This window comes from Meleagris gallopavo, chromosome 5 (assembly GCF_905368555.1).
Source record: "Meleagris gallopavo chromosome 5, MGAL_WU_HG_1.1, whole genome shotgun sequence".
In the NCBI taxonomy this organism is placed as follows: Eukaryota; Metazoa; Chordata; class Aves; order Galliformes; family Phasianidae; genus Meleagris; species Meleagris gallopavo.
Window position 1 is genome coordinate 35,512,513 of NC_139408.1, and position 24,307 is coordinate 35,536,819.

Consider the following 24,307-nt stretch of genomic DNA (forward strand, 5'->3'; position numbering starts at 1 on the left):
CGCTGCGCTGCCCCCAGCGGCGCGCTAGGGTCAGGCTGAAGGTTGAAGAGACACACCCAATACCGAGAGGCTTGAAAAAAATTTAATGAGCTACTAACACTGAACAACGAGGACTAGTCTAAAAACTGTTCCCACAATCCTACTTAAAATATTTACAATTGTGTTAACTGTATATACATTGTAGTCTTTTGTCCCTTACAGTCTATTTATAGATGAGTTCCTTAGGAATTATACCTTTATATCTGGAAGATGAACAGCACAGTATTAGTGTAGTCGCCATTAATAGAAAATAGTATATACACAACGTGAGTTGCTAATAGCCCCTGGGCACTGATAACCACGTCTGAGGCTATGCCTATGCAACTCAATGCAAAGAGCACGTGAAGCTGAGGAACCTCTCTGTCTTAGAAACATTCCATGTGCAGTGCTGTGGTTTACTACACTGTGCAGTTCACCCTATTTGAAAATAAACCTAGCCCTCCATGCAGCAGTACCGGAGAGTAATTACAGAGACAGCCACTGACATTGGTTGGCATCTCCAAACAAACAAACAAAAAAAGCCATTCACTGAAATTCTGCTGGTCTATTGAAGGGCTACAAACCCATACAAAGCAGCAATCCCCCTGTGATGAATGATTAATCAAGTAAAGCCTAATTTTATGACATTCTGAGATTATACAAGAGAACAGCAGCTCTTGGAAAGGACTTATGGTTCAAGGGAGAGAGAGAAAGCATTCAATAAATGACCGTGGATTCAAACAACATAAGGCGTCCAGAGCTCTAAATTCAGTTAGCAGAAGGAGTTCAGGCATTCCTTTATTAGGTATGCCTTTACCAGTTATTTTCTGAAGCAAAGCTTCTCATTTGTATAAAAGTCGGACAGTATTACCTTTTCTACTGAATACCCTTCTGCCAGTTTACTTTCCCCTTCTGGAAAGAAACCAGCTAGTTCCCTTAAAAAACACTTCAGCCAAAGAAAATGCAAAGTCAGTACTAAGGTCAAAAAAAAAAACAAAAGACAAAAAAAAAAAACCACTATGCTCGATAAGAAAGTCACAGATGAACAGAGGCTAATGGGTAAACCTGAGAATGCAAGTGAAAAATTACCAGGCGCATACTTCATGTCAAATCAATCTGGTACCTGCTTTACAGGATGAACAAAGAAAAATCTACTTAATCTGATTTACTAGAAAATATTAAGCTTATAGATGATACAATGTCTGCGTAATTTTAGAAAAATCATTGATTTCATGGTTTATTTTACAATAATTGGATTAGTCTACAAGTTAAGGCAAACATACTAATGTATTTGTTTTTCTTTTTAAATCATAGTTATAAAGATTACACAAAGTTCTTCAAAACTTCTAAGAAATGTTCACAATTGAAAAAAAGATTAAGTTTCTTGATATCAGTAAATGGAAAAAACTAAGACAGTGTATACAATGCATTATAGTAACAATAGTCAAATATCTAATGGTCATAGTTAAGCCATTTGAACGATGTACTTCAAATGGTGAACTTCAGAAATTACTTACAAAGGTAAATGATTGGCAGCTGTATCGTAGTATTCATAACATGTACATAATTATATTGGCTAGTTTCACAAAAACAGCATTTGGTTTCTGAACAATGAAAGCATATAATGATTAAATAAACATGAATATGCATGAATAACAAGTAAGCTGTTGCTTTGTATAGTCTTGAGCTACTTTCAGGTCTTTAACTTTTTTTTTTTTTTTTTTTTTTTTTTTTTAAAGGAAGAGCTCACTTATGTGCACTTTGTCAAACAATTTCTCCAGGGAACTGTAAATGCCTATTTAAGGTCATGAAAACAAAATCCAGGAGGGCAGCCCTTGTTAGCGGGAGGACGGAGCGTAGCTTATGTGTCACCATTTAACACTGCCAGGCAGCTCTGCAGCAGCTGTAAGTTACCCTGTAAAAATACAGAAAAATATGACCATGTTTCTTTGTACATTCAAGGTACAAGAAATGCTTTTTTTAAAAACAGCAACAACATTCATCATTAAAGGAAAACAGATGCACATTAAGTATATGTGAAGACGTTTAAGGAAAAGATTTTTGTTGACTTTAAGAATGCTGTGTCATGAAACTAAACTTGAAATTCAAAAAGAAGCACTACTACCATTTCCATGTTTTTTTTCCACAAGTTTCTCACAGAAAATCTAGTTTGGCCATATCAACTATTCTATGCAGAGCAGTCTCAGCAAAAAAGTTCAAAGCTGTAAAGTTTTCATTCTTTACACGGAGTTGCCATTACTGCAGTATCATTCCCAAAACAGAAGCATTCATATGTGCAAAGAGTGCTGATTTTATCAATAAGTGTTAACCAGTGCTTTGCAATCTTCTACCGATAGCAGCCATTTCAGCTTATAGCTCTTTTCAAGGATGGGCATTGTGTAAGAGACTTCTCCCCACAGATTTATATGCTTAGCTGCGTGATTTAGCCACAAAAGTTTCAAAGTTGAGACTACAGAAAGCATTATTAGAACATTAAGTAAGTTTTATCTCTACAGGCAAGTTCTGCCCTTCTTTCCAAACAGAGATTTTGTACGTCAGTTTTTAAATATTTGAAGCATTCTAACTCTACCAAGTTCACTTTCAGATTTCTGACTGAATTTACAGAGCTAGCAGTTAAAAAGCTACCACTGCCAAGTATGCACAGGTGAAATACTGATAAGCCAGGAGATACTTTGCAGAAGAAAACAATATATATCAGTATTCACATTGTTTTGTGCATTCATTTATACTCAGATCACTTTACATCACTGTCTGTTCACTCTTAAATAGCTGTACTATATTTGTTCCCCAATCTGGAACTTCTCTGTAAGAAATAATAATAGATTATTAATTGCTAAATGTAATTCCTATCAGATTCAGGCAAAATGCAAGGACAAACCACTCTGAATGCGCAGCTGTAAACATGGGAGAAACTGCTTTCTTTTAAAAAAAATCCTCCAAAAACTAACCTGAAAACATGTCTCCAAACAAACAAAAACAAACAAACCGGTAACTAATCAATATCAGAAGCTGTAATTTGCACATCCTTGATAAATTGTCCACACAACTACTGAGAAATGGGTAATTCTTACTTTTTCCACAGTTGAAAGCCTACCAAGTGACCAGTGGTAGATATGCAAAAGGACAGAGATCACAGCTCTCTCCTCTGGTAAGGTTTTTTATAATCCACATTAAGCAATTAACTACATTCAAATAGAAGATTTCTACTTAGGTCTACCAAACCCTTTTCAGATTTATTCAGAAGACATATTTCAGTTACAGCTTCAGTAGCTTTTTGTTGTTTCGTGTTTATAAGTGTAGGGGACAGTCACGAGCTGCTTCACTTGGCTTGAATTCTGTGATATGAACAAGCTCAATATACAGGAGATGTATGTGGACCTTGTGGCCCATCTTTGCAGCGTATAAGATTCATAAATCTAAAGGCTTTATTATTATAACAGTTAATTATTAGCTAGTAAAGAAGTCATTAATGGAATTAATGGAATGGATTTCTTTTTCAGCTTGAAGTACTTCCAGACTGCATGCCTGTTACCTATAGCAGAAGTGTGACAAGTAATCTTTTGCCTCTCTCTTTACAGTTCAGCAGGAGCATGAAATAATTTGCAGTTCACGGGCTATTACACAGCACAAAAAGGTTCTCAGTCATTTCCAGTCTCAGTATGACAGCCTACTGACACACAGGCACACCATTCATTTTCATTAAGTTTACGAAGTTCACAACAATAACCTTATTTAAGTGATAGTAAATGAAGGACAGAGGCACCATTGCTCTTTCTAGCTGCAACATTTTATACAGTTGACTTGCACCAGCATAGCTCAAAAGTCCTCCAATTTCACATTCAGAAAAGTATTTCTTACCAACTCAGATTCCTGAGCACTAAAAATTACAGTTATTGGTAGACTGTGGTGACAGAAGCAGGGAATAAAGGACTTCTGTCAAAGCATTTAACCAAATCTCTTAGCTGTGGATTTTGCTTACTTCCTTCTTCTGCCAATTCCAAACAGACATCTGTTATCAGTAAGGCAACAAGGTGTTTTTGTTTTTATTTTTTAACATCAGAATCCATAAAGGCAAGACAGTATATATTTATATTTGTGGGAAAATCTTTGTGGGTGGTTTGGTTTTTTTTTTTTTGAGGGAGGTAGTTTAAATTCCTGTCATAACACAAAGTGCAGCCAAGGCTCTAAATGTTATAAGTATACCTTAGAAGTTTCACCAAATTTCAGACTATCAGTCCACCCTTCTTGAACATGAATGCACAACAAAAATATGCCCCAAAATCCAATGGTAAAATACTGAATAGGTTTAAACATAGCTTTTTCACAACATGCTTGAACACATGTAAGCTACTGCTGCTTGAAATTATTAAGAAACACAGAACAAGCCCTTGCTCCACTGTTAAAAAGTCTTATCTGCTAATAAAGCATACCTACACATTATGCTATGCATCTGCAAAATAAAATCTTCTGTTAGCATTGCTTAGTTTAAAGGCAAAAAGAGTTCCAAAAGTGTACACACAGAACTGATCTGACTTTAGTTCCTGACTTCATACAAGTCTCGTATGATCTCATGCTTAAGTCTGTCCTACTTATCAAGTCCCCAAATCTAGATAACAGGAGAACACACTTTCTATCTCACAAAAAAAAAAAAAAAAATCATAAGATGAGATTTTAAAAACTGGCAGGTACTCACGCTAAAGCAATAAATACCAAAGAGTTAGCAAAACATAAAACCACAGTCAAAACTGTCTTCAAGGGAATAAGTTTTCTAAAGACAATTCATACCAGGCCCTCAGATATATTTTACCGATATTATTATTTAAGAAAGTTGTCGAAAGTTTACCTTTCTGGAAGATGTTTATCATCAAACTCCTCTCCCTGGACGTAGAAGTGTGTATCACACAAAAATAACGCAGGTGTTTTGGTTATTCAAGCATTTAATGCTTAAAACCAGTTGAAATAAAGGTCAAAAAAAAAAAAAAGGACCATAATTACCTTAGCATGCTTTAATTCCAGTTCTGCTAGTTCCACTAAATTTTTTCTGAATGCTGCAACTCTTCTTGTCTTGAAGTCTATCAATTCTATATAAAATAAGATTGGATTCATTAACAGTATTATTGCTAGTGCCTCGACTTTCCTTCAAGAAGAAAGAGGTTAGTGATATCTCATCTGGAAGAATAATTAGCCAGATTTACAGGGTCAAACAGTTCCTTTAACTGATGAAGACAGAAGAACCTTGTACGAATCTGTCTCAAATGAGTCAGATGACTACTTACCCACAACAATCTAAGCCTAAAAAGGAATACAGTTCCAGGAAAGAGGCCAACATGTAAATAATACTGCTTTCCTTCACAATTACTGTAACTCTGCATCTTCAGTAAAACCTCATTTCATAACCCCTCCCTTTAGTATCATTGTTGCAACAGACTGCATAAAACCAAAAGGTAAATTTTAACAGTACTCAAAAATATCAGGCTTGTCTTTACTGCCAGCAATTGTCCTTTTATATCCTAGTCTATGCAAATAAGAGAGGGGTAAAAAATAATCTGCACCTAGACTTTGCTCAGCCAAGCAATTACAACGTTGATATTATTGACTAATGAAGCTATCAGAACCAAAAGAAAATATCATTTGAACTGTCCAAAATAAATAAATACTAGTTAAAAAAAATAACACCTTTGCTTAGGAAATGCAGAACAAAATCTTATTCTCATTAATAGCAACTTAAAATCCATTATTTTTCAAGTAGTAACACAGGATCAAAAGCTACCCAAATACCTTGTTTTGCTGATTCAGATATTTTCTCAAATTTCTGACAACATATCTGCTGAGTAGTTTCAGCTTGCAGCACATCTTTGTTTTTTGCTCTTGCTTTATCCAATGCCTTATTAGCATTTTCATAATCCACTAGTGACCTAGATCTTCTATATAGGAGATCCTATAAAGGATAAAGGCCATTCAGAACTTACACTAATGTACTCAAACATTTTAGCACATACAAAGTAATAAAGAAAATTAGATTAAAATTAACCTTTCTTCCTGTATATCTAACTTAATTATTTTCATTCATTGTATTTCATCCTGCAAGTCACAGAAACGTCCATGCTGGATCAGAGATACAATTTAATACTGTTTGGTCTGCATCTTGTCTGACAGAAGCCAGCACCAGATGGCTTAGATGATACTGCAAAAAGTCTAAGAGAAGGCAATCATGGGAAATTTAACAGCTTTTTAGATTAGAAACAAACTATATTTAGATTACAGATCAGAAATACAAACAGGGCTTAAGAAATAGCAGTATTTTTTTTTCTGTGCAGCACTTACTGGTGTGATCTAAATACAGATACCTTCTGTCAAATGCTTCCATATTCTACTATTTAATCATCTTATATCAAGCAACAATAAAAATGAGTCTTTTTAGGTACAGAATACCCAATCTGCCCACATTTTTGTATCAGCGCTTGCAGAGAACCTGGAGTATTTATCTTCAATATTAAAATGAACAAAACAAATCTGCTTGCAGTCTAGAGCTTGAAGAATTTATCAAGTGCTCTTCTACTGGTTTTAATTATACTGCATGTTTTAGCCTTGACAAGTGGTTCATACAGCCCAAACAACCGCACTGTTATTTCTTATATAAAACAGAGATAAAATTTGCACAGTTGAAGAAAAAAAAGCAGGCTGGAAGTGGTATTATTTCAACCTCTCCATTTAAAAAAAAGCAGCCTATTTCTCCCACCACCCACCCTTTCTTAAATTAAAAAAAAAAAAAAAAAAAAAAAAGACACCAATCCACCAAACACAAAACATAAGTTTACCTTAGCAGCTTGAGATTCCCTTAAGTAGTATTTCAGAAGATCAGAAAGTTTAAGATCTTCATCAGCAGATACCCGAGCCTCTATTTTCTGGGGAAAAAAAAAACAGTAAGTAAAAACATTGATTTAAACATCTGGATATAAGACATATTTGTACGATGTAAATACAGTATGAAATATGCAACAATGCAAGACATTGTCTTCTTTAAAAGTTAATCATGCATTTGTGATACAATACTTAAACACGCAGAAAGGGAAATTACAGTAGTCTTTTCTATTGAAATGTGACAACTGGCTTTCTATTTTAAACAAAAAGGCTTTATTCTCAATTCCTATTATTATTACTATACACTAGGAAAAAAAATACAGAAGAGAAACAAAAACTTATCTGGTATGAAGACTTGTACAAGTGTAGTTTTCAAGATCAAATGAAGACAAATTTTAAGGCTCTACTCTACTTCGGTAGAGCAACTGTGTAAATGAACTGCATAAAATTGTTCAAAATACTACTCTGTAAAATTTGTATTTTGCATTACTGCACTTAAAACAGACATCTCTGTGAACTTAGAGTGCGTAAATGCATTTTTAAAATCTTAATTTTAAATTAAAAAATTCTAAAAACTAACATTTGAGGTCAAAGCAAGTAATTTCAAAATTTCCATTTCCTTCAAAGTACCTACTTATACATAACTGTTCCTGTTTAGGAAAGTAACACTTTTCATTCAAAACATTTCCTAGTTTGTGACATGCATCTGTAGAAACAGGTCTTAACTTCAGAAACAAGTAACATGACCACTTCTTTTTTTTAATTAAGGATTATTAAGGATTATTTCTTTTTTCCTCAATAAGTTCTATGATAACCAATACGAAGTATGAAAAGCAGTCTAAGCATTTCAGAGGCACAGCATCTTTACTGGCTTATTACACAAAAGAGAGGAAGACTGCCAAAAATTTAGTAGACCAAGTACTCCTAAAGATCAATCATTTTACAAACAAATGACTGAAAATTTATGCTTTTTCATTCCCTAATGCATGCTGCTTACATATTCAATATCACAGTATCCATAAAACATCTCCATCCTAATGCATAATTGACACAAGATACCCTGGTACTCCAAAGATAGATACAAAGAATATATCTACAAAGGTTTCAAGATACATACCCTTGTTTTATCAAATAATTCCGATACCTTCAGAAAGAACCTGTAGGAAGGAACGAGCTTATATTACAATATTGAACAGTCTAATCAGCTTTCTATAAATCAAAATATAGTCTGCGTATGGCAATGAAGACTGTAAATGCACTGCTTATAATTGTCATTTACAGAATCTAAAGAACATTAAGAGTTTCAACCTGCAGTACTTCAAACATTTGGGAACTGTACAACTTCAGAAAAGGTAAGAGAGAAAGTGTAATGTAGGGATGGATTTTACTACAGAATACTTGAATAACTCCTCAGAGATCCTTTAACTTCTAGAAATTAAACCCAAAATACCACCATCCTGATTAACAGTCCTACACAATTACCAACTCTCCTTTATAACTTTTCTCTAAACAGTAAACACGATGCATACCCTACTTGGAATTTAGTAAGCTTGAAAAGCACAGCACATCTTCATCACAGGAGATGATACACACGTTTGGTACAACAGCGGACTGAATTACAGTAGTTTCATTTTGACAGGAGACAGATGTGATTCCTGACAGATTCTAACAGACTACATCAAATCTCATTATTATAAACAAAATAATTGTTTATAATCATTACAGTAATCTGTAAGGTACCACAACATTTGGAAGTATATAATTATAAATCAGGTAAAATGACAAAAAGTCACCTTTCTTACACACCTATCTATTGTAACACTAGTAAATGTTTACAAGCATTAACTAACATCTTTAGCTAGTTAATTTTTACTTTCACATACATCAAACAGTTCACATTCAAGCAAACTACTGAAAGAGTGAAAGACACATCCATGCACAGAAACCTCCTGCTATTTTCAAAGCTTTTGGAATTTCTATTCCTTTACTTTCCTAAAAGCAGTAAATAAGTTGCCAGAACAGCAAGGTTATCTTTCAAGATGCTGTTACAGGAACATCCAAGAAATCTGTACACTCAGACCTGTGATACACCCTTGTTGCATTCACTGAAGCACGTTAAACACTTTTTTTTTTTTTTTAAAGTGAGAGTTGAGGCTTTGTCTGTTCTGTGAGGTCTCTTCCCCTCAGTATCATTGTCTACAAACTACAGAAAACAATAGCATTTTTCCCAGGAAATTATTAAAGCAATAATATTAAAGCAGTCTCACATTACAGAACAGAAATGCTAGTGAAGAAAATCTCTTAACAGGATACATCTGCAATAAATTCTGTTCTTCTCATAACAAGAGTGCTACCAAACTCAGCAGGTCATCATTAAGACTGCTATTTAGCAAATTCCCCCGTAAGCTAATAACAAAATCTTACTTGCATATATCTGTGGAGTCCTGTGTTCCTAATGCATATAATGAAGAACCAATTCTATTATAGTCATCCGCCACATCTAGGAAAAAAGCAAGCACTAGTTTTACTATTTAATTTCTCTCCTTTCTGGAAATCAAGTTCCTTTATTTCTTCAAGAGTGTTCTGGCTTTTGTTTTGTTTTGTTTTTCCTCCTACAAGGAGCATGCTTTAATACAAAAACAGAAATAAAATTTAATTTATGTCATGTATTATGAACTTCACACAACAAACATGGCTCTCTTACCAAACCGCAAAGACTGTATGAATATCCCTAGATAAATTATAACTAGTACCTGCTGAGTATGTTTATTGTGCAACATTGTTAGGTTTTATTTAGAAAACTTACAGATTCAATAGTTGATGTTCAAAGTTAAATTTGAATCTGAAGTCCAGAACTATTAAAAAAAAAAATCCATGTGCTTTAGGCTATTACACTGCATATCAACTGTGAACTACCAAAATACAGTGCTATATGCACACCTTCTCTTGCATGTATTTAATTTTCAGGAAACCCTTACCCATCAACAATTAGTTACTAGTTGAAGAGGAACTGGAGTTAAAACATTTTAAACAATAAAATCAGAAGCAGAGTTTGTGAAGAAGGCTGCCTAATCTGACTAGTGAGATACTGCTACACACAGATTGCTTCTTTAAAAACTTCTAGTGTGAACTCAACAGATCCAAGCAATAAATAGTAAATTATATTTGTTTCTTGTTTTTGTTGTTTACAGAAATGCTTACGTTTGCTAAGTTTCTGGATGAACTACCCTAAACATATGAATCAATTCTTTCTTGCTTCTTCAGAAACAATTCTCATCATTAAGCTTTGACTTCTGTTCAGAAGATTGAGTGGGTCACCATCTATCCAATTTATTTCTTCATACATTCCAAGCTAATTAGTGTAGTTGGTCACAGTGAAGAAGGGTACAAGGTTGTTACAGGTTAACGTTAATTAACTGTTAATTAAGGTTAAGTAATGTCTACTATATTTCACACAAACATTAAATACATTTTCTGCTGGAAATAGGAAGATATTTTCACTGTAAGCTTTGAAGTTCTCTGTAGATCATGAACACATTATCAATGAACTACAGATTGCCCATTTCCAAAATAAGCTTCCCAAGTTATGGGAATTCCCACTGGTGTTTGATAGAAGTTGCCAACAGACATATAGGGTTTGAGTCTGAAAAATTGAAATTAAGGGTAATGAAAGTCAAGTTTGTCATAGTTTCTCAAAACACAGTTATATGTTCCTAAACCAAAGGTTTCCTATTTTCTCAAATAGGCATAAAGCAATTGAGAAAATTATCTACAGCTTCAAAAAATGACATTAGCTAGCAATCAGAAAAATTAACAACAACTAATCGGTGATCTCACCTCAGCAACAAAAGGGGTCTCGCAAACCAAGCTACTGAATACAAATTCCAATCCTCAGTCTAGAAGGCTGAAAAATGGAAATCAGATCTCCCAGACTATAACTAACAGCCCTAACAGGAGTTTGCTACTCAGTAAGTCAATACAATGCTAGTGCGCTAAGACACTGCACTCTGATAACCACAAGCTTAACTAATAGAGAGCAACCTCATTAGGAGTAAAATCACTAGTAATGCTCTATTACCCACTTCACAATTTAAAGACTAAGAATTAGTCTTCAAGGGAAAAAAAAAAAAAAAAAAAAGTACATAAAGTTTTGTTTCTCTCCAAAGGGATGAAGAGACCTTCAGTACTGAAACATGCTGTTCATACTCCATCCAGACTACTACAGCGAAGGTTAAACTTAAAAATAATACTAAACTTTGTTTTTCACTATCAGAAGATTACACTTTGAGAAATTCATCTTTTCTTGTTAAAAAGTAAAAACAATTGCTCCTCACATCTGTGCATTCTAGAACAGCTCTCCTTCTGAAAAACTCACTTTTATGTGATCTTGTCATTTTATCAGATTTGGCAGAAGCATCTTTGACTCGGTTGTGGTATTCTACAAGGAATGTCCTTTCATGTTCAAAGAAATCATCCACATCCTGGAAAAAAAAAAAAAGACAATTTAAAAAAACACTCAGATTTCACTCATTCTGTATAGTGCAAATCATACTGAGAAAATGTGGATATACTGCTGTTACTGTGACATGAAATGAAATCTACTTTTATCTAAAACATCGTTCATGAAAACTGTTTTCCTTCTTACTTATTTAATCATGATCTGGTTTTATTACAAATTTGTAACAAGCATTTCAAAGGTCTAAGTAACTAAACCAGAAGCGAAGAAAATCAGTTCACTACTACCTATCACTTTGTTGATAGACATACAGGATAAATGTCAAGTACTTAATCAAGGATGCTAACTAAGAAAAAGGCAGGATGGGATAGTAAGATATTCAATTGTGCAAATGAAATGGTCGCAATACAGACAATACAAATTTACAGCACTGACCTGTACGACAGATTTCTTTTAAGTTCGCAAATGTAGGTAAATTTGTTACTATATTACCATTTAAGATATGTGGCTTAAACTAAAACTCTAAATTAGTACAGATATTCAATAATACCTAGTAGACTACAATTGAACAACATGCTTTTTGAGTAACCACTGCTGGTTATTTGAACTTTATATTTTTTTTCCATCTCATAATTAATCCAGTGTTATACCCTCTGTCCAGCAAATTTGAAATTCAAGATTTTATGAGTAGGAACTTCAGCTCCATTAATTTGCTTGCAGATGGAAAGTTAATACAAGAAAAAAAAAAAAAAAAAACAGCTTCTGCAGAATTTTAGTTATAAAAACATTATTTCAACATCAGGAAACATTGAAAGACAACGTTAACACATTTCTAATCTTGATACATTAAGTAGCAACTACCTTTACTCCTGAAACAATGACACCATCAGCTGATTTAACCATATTTTTAAAGAAGTCTTCCAGTTTCTCTTTCTTATTTTTCCCACGAACACTCAACTGAAAAAACAAATTCATATATCAAGTTATTTCATTTGCTGGAGGCAATAGTAGCTTTTTTTTTTTCTAAATATAGAAAGACATACCAAAGCTTGCTCCTTCTAAACCAGTTTTCCTGCTTTCTACTTACCCAAGCTCTGTATGAAAGGAAATGGAGCACCATGCACCCAGAATCAGACTACTCTGATTTACTACTGTCCTTTATACCTATCATATTCTTCCATTAAATAAAATAAAATTCAGTAATATTCTAGCAAATATATATGATATCAAATTAATGACATACACATGTCAGTTATCAATAATACAGTATTTATCACGCATAGTATAACTTGAGTTAAACTTCCATTACCAGATTTTGCTCTTCTAAGTGTAGATTGACAAATCTCTCACTTTGAGAAACGAGAAGCATTAATCTCTCAGTGCACTGAAGATAATGTTGGTTTCAGTCTATTCACACTTTTTCTGCCCATCTAAGTTTGTCAAGTTTAAGAAAACTGGGTTCCTTAAAAAGCTGGCGTTTCTAAGTCAAACAACAAGAGGACTCCGTGTAACTCATTTTGAAGGTAAGTATGTACTCAGTCGAACCAGTATTTGTCAAGATTTCTACTTCAACATTCAATGTTGACTTCTGCAATTTTAAAAAAGCAACTAAAATACATATGTAGAATGAGCAACCACCAACTCTAACACCAAGCAGCTACTATGAACTCAGACAGATTCCTTTCAATCAACTCGGATAGCAACTCAGTATATAACATAACTCAGTATATAACATAAGATTCTGTGGATAGCCACAGAATCTACATCTCCAGGAAAAAATTAAAGTTTCACCAATATTATTTAAAAAAAAAAAAAAAAAAGGAGAGGAGGGGGAGCTTTCTTTATCATAATGTTTCAGGAGAAATCCTCTGGTTTTGTAAGCAACAGAATTTAAACCATTGTTCTAAATTCTAAAAAATTCATGATGTGGGGTTTTTTTTTTATTTTGTTTTTTTTTTTGTTTTTTTTTTTTTTTTTTTTTACACTAACTCCACACTCCACCCCAAGTTTCAGTCAAGGAACAGAGAATTATAACACCGTGTGAAATCACCACCAAAAGCTAATCTTTTTAATCCAAAACATAATAGATTCCCATTAATATTTTTTATTTTGACACTAGAGTATTTGGTTGCCCAGGTGGCAGCAGAATGAACTCCTACAGACATTAATGAATTTGTAACTTAAAATACAAATACGTCGAGTATGAAGGAACTGATGCAATTTGCTCTGGGAGACAATGCTTTCTTAATCAATTTTCCACACCACCATAAAAGTACATCTTGATTTTTCTTACCAGCAATTTAGTTTTCAATACTCACATCCTGATTATATTCCAAGAAGACATGGAAATTTAAATCCTTTCTCAAAATAGGATGTGCTGCCACACGACACAAGAACACTTCATGCATTGCAACCGTCTTCTTGAATATTGCCAAATATTCGCTGAAAACAAAAAACAAGACAGACTAAGAATTTCACTTGAAGCAATAAAATTTGAGGTAAGCCCAATGAGAAGCTTTAAGAGATCCTCAGTAAGGACACAAAATTTAAGCTGACATAGTAGAGGTTATCATTCTGATACTTTTATATATATATATAAAATATACATATATATATATATATGTATGTATGTATGTATAGAGAGAGAGAGAGACACACACACATAAAAACAAATAGTATAATATTAATACGAGGGGGAAATTTGAAGCCCTAACATATTACTGATAGATTTTTAAAGAAGACTCAAATACAATCTAATTTTTAAGACTAACTAACACAGATAGGTTTGCTGCAAGTGTAATTTCAACTGTGCCTTTTCACTGCCTTCACAAAAGTCAAGAAATTGAGATACATTAGTTAGTAGATAGCAGACGCGCAATTTCCTTCCTCCCCATCTCCATCCCCTTGCCTATTTGCACCCTCCTTCCTTACTTAAACATTCATATCATTTGTTTAGCTCTTTAAATAGCAGCCTCTTATTCCATGATAAAGTACTTAGCCTTTTTAGGCAGAATCTTACATGGATGTCTTGCTTCATTGTGGTTCTAAAAGTGAAATTAAGTGCCTTTAGTAAGTACAACCAAAACAATCACATTTAACCTTGACAGTTATGCAGTTGCTCAGATCAACCAACTCAAGGAAATATTCATTTGTGATTTAATTAAGAGGATGGCATTTTTATTAATACAAGTTTTCTAAAATTCTTTTTGCTCTGCAAATTCAATCAGTAAGATGCAACCTCTCTAGAAACAAGGAAGGGGCTCTTTTCCCCGTTCTGAGGTCAAACAGTGAAATAACACTTTTGCTTCCACTATGTGTGAGGAGGTTAAGATTTACATACCAGCAAACCAGCAGGGCCAGTGTTGGGAGATGTGTGATCTCAGTGAGAGTAGTAGTCATTCAGTGAAGACAAAAAAGGAGGATGCAGAGGATGGAGGTGGCAGTAGAAGAAACTCAAAGTTTTCTGTGTTATCCAACCCCTAACCAGACCACAAGAGAATCATGATCAGGGCCGCTGGAAAACCAGAGTCTTTAAAAAGTAGTGTTTTACTAATTTCCAGTTCTCTGTATATGAAGTGTATATCTACTCTGCTATAAATTATGTGGTATGCAACACTAACACGGAGTTTTAAGATATTTGCTCACAGCTACTGGCATTTGGAGAGAAAACATTAGTTCTAAGAGTTCTATGTACTTCTCTTGCCAATTCAGAGCTCTTGATAGAAGCAGTCTAGAAGCAGTGTAAATATACACTTGAAAACTGAAACCAATGACAGGAAAAAAGATCAAAGAAGTGAGTGCATGACAAGGATAGTAGAAGGAGCCAGGAGAAACTTTACTGTGTAACTCAACATAGAACAAGACGATTTAGTTCAAATGTTTCAATACATGCTAAATTGGCAGCATGTGAAGATGCTATTTTCAGGAAGTATATTCTCACTGTGCCAAAAAAAAAATATTTCAAGAAAAAAAGATTTTCTAGTAATTGCTTGCTGTATTTCTTAGGGAACAGAATGTTGGTACCTACGTTTACAATACCAACCACATGCAGAAATCCCTAGTTCAATCACTATATGCACAGAACTTATTGTTTGTTATGTTTATAGAATGGATATAGAACCAGAAATAAAAAAGACACAGGCTATCTCCTCCCTTTCCAAATGCTCTGTAAAGAAAGGGATCTAACTAGGTTGTTGTTTTTCTTTTCCTTATAAAAAATTCTCAAGAACAAGCCAACTTTCTTCCTGTTTCAGAAGCTCATCCGTGAAATAGTCATAATTTCTAAGCAGTGATTTCTAGAATTTTCCTAATGGCTCTGATCATGATCACTAAGATAACCTTGGTTACGTAGCAACTTGATTTTCAGAGAACCACTGTAGTGAAATTAGAAACATGGGACAGCCAACAGCGCTAAAATTTGAAGGGGGAAAAAAAAAGGTAGTAATCAAGTCTACATACGCCTCCAGTTCTTGTTTCATCTTGGTGAATTCTTCTTTAGTCATCGACCCTTCTCCTTCTCCAAGCTTCTGCAATTTTTCCCTTGAGGCATCAAAGTCAGGCCTGGGTGGCGCTGGTGGAATCTAGAAACAAATAATTTTTTTTAATTTGCTCAACTTCTGTTCCCTCACTGATTGAATACTGTTTGTCTGAGAAGTTGCCTGCAGCTTTTTATTATATGGCTCTCTCCTGTCATTTATTAAGGCATTTATGTACAAATCCTCTCATGAATGAGTTAGATATCTGGAATTAGCATGCCAACTTTCACCAAACGTCCTTGAAAATTACTTGAAAATTAGCTAACTAAATGGCTTTCAGAGTTTAATTACAACAGAATTCAAGCAATACCTAACTTTCCCAATACAAGGAATTAAAACTCAAACTTGTTCTTTTATAATCAGTTTTGATTTATTTGGTATGGATTGTTTCTTCTTGAAAGAAAGAAAGAATTCTACAGTTTCTTTCACACCATTTATAACTCTCAAAATTATTAAATAAAAAAACCCCACATTTTGTGCTGCTTGCAGGAGCCAGTTTTTTCTTGTGGCACTGCAGACATTAAAGATAAATCTGTTGAAATAAAGCATATAACAAACAAGTCCCCAGGTTATTGTCATAACAGTAGTGAAAGAGAAAACACTGCAGACAAACTGATCCTGAATTGCTACGAATAAATAGAAATAGAACAAATAAAATGTGCTCAAATTTAAGTTCACTGATATTTTTCCATTACATGAATGGATTACAGAACTAGTAAAATCCAGAATTTACTGAGACAACAGTTGAAAACTAGTTACTAGAGATCAAAGCCCAATCACTCCCAATAGCTCCTACTAAAAAAGACTAGCTCAAAAATAGTATGACATCACAGATTATCGTAATTGTAACCATTAGTCAATTAGAAATACACATTTACCAACTGAATCAGTAGACCCTCTCACCCAAACACAAATACCCAGATTTCACACCAGGATAGTAAGTATTTCTGTCTATAATTAAAGTATGAACAGCAGTATCCATTTTTAATAGGCATCCCATCATAAGTTGACTATTTTGAGGACATATCTTCCTTGGATGCATAAAATAAACAACAAAACATTAAGTTGTTAACTTACGTATTAATGTGTTCTGTATTTCTAGATGGTTTTTGGAGTGAGTTTAGTTTTTTTCCCCTCAATCTGCTTTATGGTAAAATGATTCTGATCTTCAAAATGGAAACTGGAAAAGCCTAATTACTAGTGCTCAGTTACTGCACTCAGCCATTCCAGATAAAACAAAGGCAACATGAAGCTCTCAACTAAGTTAAACATTAGCTTACAAAAACAATATCACCAAGTTATACAGTCTCCAACACTTCAATACTGTAGAGTAAAAATATGCTAGGATATAGATTAAGCTACTCACTTCTTAATACTAAAAGACAATGACAAGCACAGTGATTTTCCTCCGAGTTTGCTTCAAACCTAAATTTTGTGTAATTGTATAAAAAAAGCATCTGATGTCATTTTAGTAGGAACAAACACCTGCTGTTTCCACCAGATTTAAAAGCAGCCTTGAGTACTTCTCATGTCCACAGAAATCAGCACACATAAAACAAAGGAACTCTCATACTTACAATATAGCCAGCATAGTCCTCATTCTCCACAAAGGAATCGTGAAGCCAAATAAATTCTTCATGTTGCCGAACAACGGAAAATTCACTTTGTTTGAAATTTGGTAAGGAGCTCTGGAAAGGGAAAAGGAGGAAAGTTACGAAACAACAACAAAGAACAGTTTTTCATTACTATATTAAAAGAATCCTGAAAAAAATATCAAAGTATATCCCTGTAAAATAATAATAGTAATAACTCCAGCATCAAGATAAGTATTTTACCAAAAGTTCATACAGCAATAATTACTCCCATCTCAATTAGCGCATCAAACAATTGGAATGGTTTGCCCAAAGAAATTGTGCAGTCTTCACCCTTGAAGATATTCAAAATTCAACTGGACAAACCTTAAGAGACCTGCTCTGCCTCACTCTCATTTCATGGTGGAAGTAGGGAGAAGAGAAGGGACTAAGTGATCTCAAGAGATCTTCAACCTCAACTATTCTGTGATTCTGCACTCAATAAACCAACAAATTTACAAAAAGAAGTCAATACAAGCTGTAACTTAAAATTACTCTTGAATATAATTCCATTATGAAATGTATTTTTAGAATTTGAAACCATGGCTAGCCTAAGTAAAAAAACTACTCTGAAAAATACTGAGATTTATTGAAGATTCTACCTACAAATTGGCTGATTAATAGGCATAGAAATTGTATGATAACACGTCAGTGCAAAAAAAGAATGTTACTTTATTCCACACTTTTTTTTTTTTAACTTTCATTTTTTGTAATCATTTCTTTGAGCACCGCTGCTACATGGTCTCTTACACATGAGATAATGCTGTTCTCTCATCTCCTCTGGAATATTTTACACTTGCTTCATAAACACAGTTTAAGTAAGTTTTCTTTTTTATAATTAAGAAAACATTCAATGCACAAACTCAGGCTTTTACCTTTGTATGGACAGTGAACTTCACTTTGTCCCTCTCACTGAGTGCATCTGAGATATCCACTTGCAGAGCAGCATCAGTCTGGAGATCAACATTTATTGCTCTAAGCTAAACAAAGAGAAAGAACCTATTTAGCTTAAATATAATATCAGCTAAACATACAAACATGTTAATTGCATTTCCCTTATACTTCCCTTGAGAAGAGCCCCCAATCTAAAGTGATGAACATCTTTAAAAGACTGAAAATATTTCATTTAAAAGAGCAACATTAAATAATCATGTAAAGATAATTAAGAAGTAACTAACAGTCATAAAGGTTCCTTTAAGAAAAAAAGTGGCCCTATATTTCAAAGAAGGAGGAGCTATTAAAGAGCTGGTTTGTTCACATTGTCTTACACTATTCTTTTGTTTAAGATGCCCCAGATAGATCAAAAGCACTAAACAAAAAACAGACAAACAAAAAAATCCTCCAAAGTTCACAGAGCTAAGTCCTTTTGGACATATTTTTTTCTGAAAAAAATAAGAATCTCTTGAAAAATAGCATGAGAAACAGCAATAAGGCTGGGAATCCCTGTTTCTTTATTTTATTTTTTTCCACGGGACATGAAATCTGAACTCCCACAATATACTTCAAGAAAGAAGACAGCGAGACAATCAAATACAGAAAAAGAAGATAACTACCTGAGCACAGTGATCAGAAGAGGCAATGCCTGGCAGTAACTAAACTGAAGGCTTCACCACTACTCAATGAAACTAACTTCAGCTTACTTGCACTCCTGTTCTAGAGCAATTTGTCCCATAACAATTTCAGCCATTCTGAATATTTTTACAACTAAGGCCAAATCAGAAATCTTCTACAATTGCACTGCCAGAAATTATTTCAGTGTCATGCTTGTAATGTTCACTTTTTACTGAAACGATTTCCTTTGATGTTGTATTTATTTATAGAAATACCAACTTCTTCAGTATAAAAGTGCTTTTCCATACAAAGTTGCACTTTTTCCTACAAGATTTCTCAGGAATGCATTTTGAAGTCCGTACTCAAGTACAAAAACACATTAATTATCAGCAGTGTACAGCACAAAGATAGCACACAAGCTAATTTTGAAGGGAACTCTGCAACACGCTGGAACAACATCAGGACAGAAGCATCAACCACTCATCTTGTTTCCCATCAGTTACCTTTTGCAAATTTCAGTAGCCAGCTCCTACTTTGCCCTCAGTGCAGGAACAACTCCACTCCTTATGCAGCAGCAATCAGACTACTTGAGCTTACAATTACTGTTACTATTAAACTAAGCCAAATCATACAGCCTGGAGTACCCTGCAAGACTGGTTCACCAGCAGAATTTTCTTCCTCAAAGCAAAGCTGGAAGTGATTACATAGTGACATGTTCCCACATATGACACAGGGATTTTTGTCTTGTTTTCTCAAGTTCAGGGGTTACTGCCTCACACGAAGATGCGACATTAGCATGCAGTGACCCACTGCAGATCACATCTATGTAGCAGAATCTCTCAGCTCCTGCTGTGCTTCTGAAGTCCTTTAGATCTAATTTAGGAAAGAAAAATATAATCTGATATACCAAACTCTGCCTTATGTCAAGACACCACAATTTCCCAGCTTGTAAGAAAGTTTTTAGTGGTTACATTGTTTGATGCACTGCTTGTTCTTCTCCAGTCCCACGGAAGGAGTATAGCTGAGTACTCTCGGAAAATAATCTGGATTATCCCAATGCTGGTTTTTGTTGGGTTGGGTTTTTTGTTGTTGTTGTTGTTGTTTTTTAATTATTATTCCTTCACAGGTCATTACAATTTCTATTAAAACACTTTGTTTTCCTTTCTAAAAAAAAAAAAAAGGTAAAGTACAAAAATCTAGAATTCTGTAAAAGAGCTCTTCGTATTTGTTACTAGAGGTTGTGCAGCGCCTAGAGCAGCATTTCCTACGGGACCATTTGCACTATTTACAACATTCAAAATGAAATTCTCATCTGCACTGAGGAAAAGGAAGAACAACCTTAACCATGACAACTCCACTCACAGCATACATTTTTAAAAGACTAATTGTATGATTTATACTGAGTTAAGTTTGTAACGATCCTGAAGACTTTAATCACATGTTAAATTATGCTATGCAGCCTGACTGCCAACAGGGAATGTTTTCATCTGCAATGGTAATGAAGCATTCAGTGAAAGGTGTCGAAGACAATCACAAAGTTGAAAGACTCTAAATTTATTCATATGACACAATCGTTCATATTGTATTACTGGGAATTAAAATCATAACATCACCACACAACAAACTTAAGCAATCTCTCCATCACTACTCCAAAAGAAAGCTGCCACCAACTGATAGCTTCTGAGTCATTAACAGAATAGGAAACAAAAACAAAATGCTACAAAATTCTCCAAAGTTCGATTTGGACCAAAACGAAACTAATTTAAATTCTGGAAAGAAATATGAGTGGGACAAGTCCCTCCATCTCCTTTCTCCTCCCTCCCTCCTCAATCCAATACAGCACAGCACAATCATGCTACGCTTACATACATGCTTTACACTTATGCTGAATGTCTTGCAAAACATAAGCAAGGTTAATTTAGCTGCTTTGTAGTTTCCTATGCAATACAAACCAAGTCCCTTTTTTATTCAAAGTCTAGAAAACGCCAGAAGCCAAACACAGGGCTAAACGATGTTACAGTACTAAGAGAATGCAGTGCAATTGAAGAAGATTTAGCATCTAAGTACTTGTTTAAGGACCAATTAGACTTAACATGATAACAAAAAGAAGCTGGTAAAGACAAGGGAAACAACCAAACCTTACATTCCTAGGCAATGTCTTCCTTCAACAACAGTAACTAACTACAACGCCCTTAGCTTTCAAAAAGGTTAGAGACAAAGGATCCTTTCTTCAATTGATTCTTTACAGGCAGATAAATACACGAAGCAAGAGAAATAAACAAAACTACAACAGAGGAACACCAAGCCTCACCGCAGCATCAAATTTCTAACGGACCTAAGGGGTAGCACGCTTCCTCTAAATGAGCACACAAGAGCATAAGCCATGTCAGCTGAGGTATATACAGATATGAAATACACAAAACAGTACTAGTAGAGCAATACTATGCCACCCTTTTAAAACGCTTGTTGTTTACATTAGAGAGATCACGCAACAAAACACAACCAGGAACTGAGTTACTCTCAGTGGACTCAATAGTATCTTCCTAAGCAAGATTTAGAAAAGCAGTTCCCGCAAGTTCATTTTATGAAAACTATTTATAAGCAGTTCCTTCTACAGACCACCCACTGCTACTTCCTCAAAGATGATTCTCAGTGCTCTATTTTACAATCACCCAGAAAAGTCTCCTCCATATGATATAACGCAACTGTTAAGAGAATTTGTTTTATGTGGCATCAGCATAAATTCCAGCTTTCCTTTCATCCCATCATCCTCACATTAAACTTAACACAACTGTAGCTGACCAACACCATACTGAAGAGTTAAAAGTATAGTTGTTAATCTCTGAATTATAGAGGAAAGAATACTTATTTAAAAACTAAAAGCTAATTACTCTAACCAGAAAGTGTAATTCACGCTTTCAAATAAAGATTCAACTGATCATTTTTTAATCACAAACAGAGGAAGGCAACAAACCAGAACTAGGAAAATGCTCTATGAAAAGCTGTTTATTTTTACTACTGCTGAGAGAAACGTTAGGGTTTTGAAGATAAGAGCACAACAACCTATTCATGAACAGACTGCTAGTGTTGCTTCTGATTAGGTTTTCTGTATCAGGATCAAAATAATGCAGATAACAACTTATGTTTTAACCCCAGGGATTTTCAGAGCAGAAATCAAAACTGGAGAACGGAGCACACTGCTTAATTCCTCAGCATTGGATGCTAGAGGAAGTGAGACGAAGGGAAAGAAAGAAAAAGAGGACTGTGCTTGGCCAACTGAGATGATGTAAGTTGTCCAACAGCACAAACAAGATTGCTAAGAGATTTCTAATGGCTTTAAAATTACGTTGTGAACTCTGACTACTTGGGGCCTCAAAGGGAAAATTAAAACACAATCAAGAAAGTTTTACACATTCTATCTACACCCTCAGACAAAAAACAACCTAATCATCCACTTCAGTGCTGTTCCTAATTACCAAAGAAAACACACGTGGAACATTATTCAAATCCTCTCCGAACTAGGGCTGAAGAATTGGAACAAAGAATGGCCTGGGTTGGAAGGCACCTCAAAGTCCACCAAGCCCCAACAACTGCCATGGACAGGGCTGCTCCCCACCAGTTCAGGCTGCTCATGGCCCCAGCCAGCCTGGCCCTGAGCATCTCCAGGGCAGATTCTCTGGGCAGCCTCTGCCAATGCCTCTCTACCCTCTGAGCGAAAAATTTCCTCCTAGCATCTAACCTAAATCTTCCCTTTTTCAGTTTAAAGCATCTCCCCCTTGCTCTAACAATATCTGCCAATATATAAGGATATACAGAACACACTTAACTCCTATCACACGCTTACAGCCAAAAATCAGGAAGTACTGAACATTACGCTTGATATTTGAGTATGACATACATGATACAAGCATATGCAAACAGAGTTGTTCAGATTTGGTGTCTTTAGCAATGTAGCGGACACAGCTCCTGTAAAAAGCAGCAGCAACCAAGCCAATCCCTGCCATCCTGTCCAGCAGCTGCTCTCCTATCTCACCCAGTCCTTCTCAAGACATCATCTGATAGGTTAGCCTGAATGAACCACCACCAGATTAGCCTATTTGTTGCTTAACCAAGACATGGAAGTTAAAGATGAATGCAGCAGATATAGCGAGAAGATAAACAGAGGCCAGAAGAGCAGGTCAGAGAAGCATTTTCTCAGTAAGGAACATCATCGTGTTATCCGCTCCCAATAACAGAACTTCTGTTCAATAAGGAGCTTACTAGGCAATGCCAGCCTGTAATGCAAACGTCCCTTTGTTATCCACGGGAACCCCTGGGGCCTGAGGAGAGCAGAGGGTGCTGCGGTGGTTACCCACGCAGGGCCGCACACCCCCAGACCCGCTGCCCGGCTCCGCGCGGGGGCGGGGAGGCACAGCGAGCGCGGCCCCGGCGGCACGCATAGATCTGCCCCGGCTCTCCAACCAAAGCCCCCAGCAGCTGCCCCTGGAAACGCGGGGACCGCAACAAGGGCAAATCACAGCAAAACACCCGCCCGGGGGAGGCCGTCCTCCGGGGCCGCCCCAGCCCCAGGCCTCGACCCCACGGCCCGGAGGCCAAACCCGCCCCCGCTCCCCGACTGCCACCCCGCGTTACTCACACCTCGATCCTCCTCCGAGAGGAAATCTGGGCCGTCGTCAGAGCCTTCCTGCTGGGCGCAAAGAGGAGGAAGCGGCGGCGCGGGCCGAGGACAAGCGCGGGCCACGGTCGATGAGAGGGAGGAAAGCAGGATGGGGGAGATACAAAGCGCACAGGTTAGCAACCAGCCGAACGCGCCCGCCCAGCCCCTACCCCCGCCCGGGCACCCACCATCATGGCTGCTCGCCGCGCTCCCGCCGCCGGCCCTCCCCGCCAGGCCGCCCGCAGCCCAGCGGCGAGGCGGGGCTGCGCGCGGGGGCGGGGCGGCGGCGCTTCTCGCGAGGGAGCGGTGGGTGCGGGCGGCTCGCGCCTCGCCCGCCCCTCCCTCTTTGCCGTGCGGGCGGTGTTGAGGCGGGGGTGGGATCTGGGGTTCGCAGGCAGAGCGCCGGCGGCCTGTCGCAGTGCTCTCGCCTTTCTCCTGTCTGGTAGATGCGTTGCTCCCCGAGTTCCTTTTCACACGCTGCTTTCTGTGCTTGGTTTGCTGATGGCAGCGTGGCTTTGTTCACCCGTGCGGAATTCAGAAGGATGCACAGGGAGCGAGGCAGCAAAACCTCTGGAAG

At 36.2% G+C, this 24,307-nt stretch overlaps 1 protein-coding gene across 1 annotated transcript; it reads right to left on the reverse strand.

Annotated features, from left to right (window-relative positions):
- Positions 1 to 66: 66 nt before the first annotated feature.
- Positions 67 to 24,002, reverse strand: SNX6 (sorting nexin 6). Its single transcript, XM_085225190.1, has 14 exons — positions 23,919 to 24,002; positions 23,710 to 23,760; positions 18,398 to 18,502; positions 17,469 to 17,579; positions 15,815 to 15,936; positions 13,675 to 13,798; positions 12,218 to 12,313; positions 11,276 to 11,381; positions 9,325 to 9,400; positions 8,018 to 8,057; positions 6,858 to 6,944; positions 5,818 to 5,977; positions 5,035 to 5,120; positions 67 to 1,933 (listed from the first exon to the last, which is right to left on the reverse strand). The coding sequence occupies exons 1-14, from the start codon at positions 23,922 to 23,924 to the stop codon at positions 1,880 to 1,882; spliced, it is 1,224 nt and encodes a 407-aa protein (XP_085081316.1). The 5' UTR covers positions 23,925 to 24,002; the 3' UTR covers positions 67 to 1,879.
- Between the last annotated feature and the right edge of the window lie 305 nt (positions 24,003 to 24,307).

What these genes read in the sequence shown, in the direction of transcription:
- SNX6 (XM_085225190.1), bottom strand. An exon ending in ATCTGAATCAGCAAAACAAG is followed by an intron (nt 5,121 to 5,817) that starts GTATTTGGGTAG and finishes TATTTTATATAG; the next exon opens with AATTGATAGACTTCAAGACA. An exon ending in TGGAATTAAAGCATGCTAAG is followed by an intron (nt 1,934 to 5,034) that starts GTAATTATGGTC and finishes GTATTTTTACAG; the next exon opens with GGTAACTTACAGCTGCTGCA.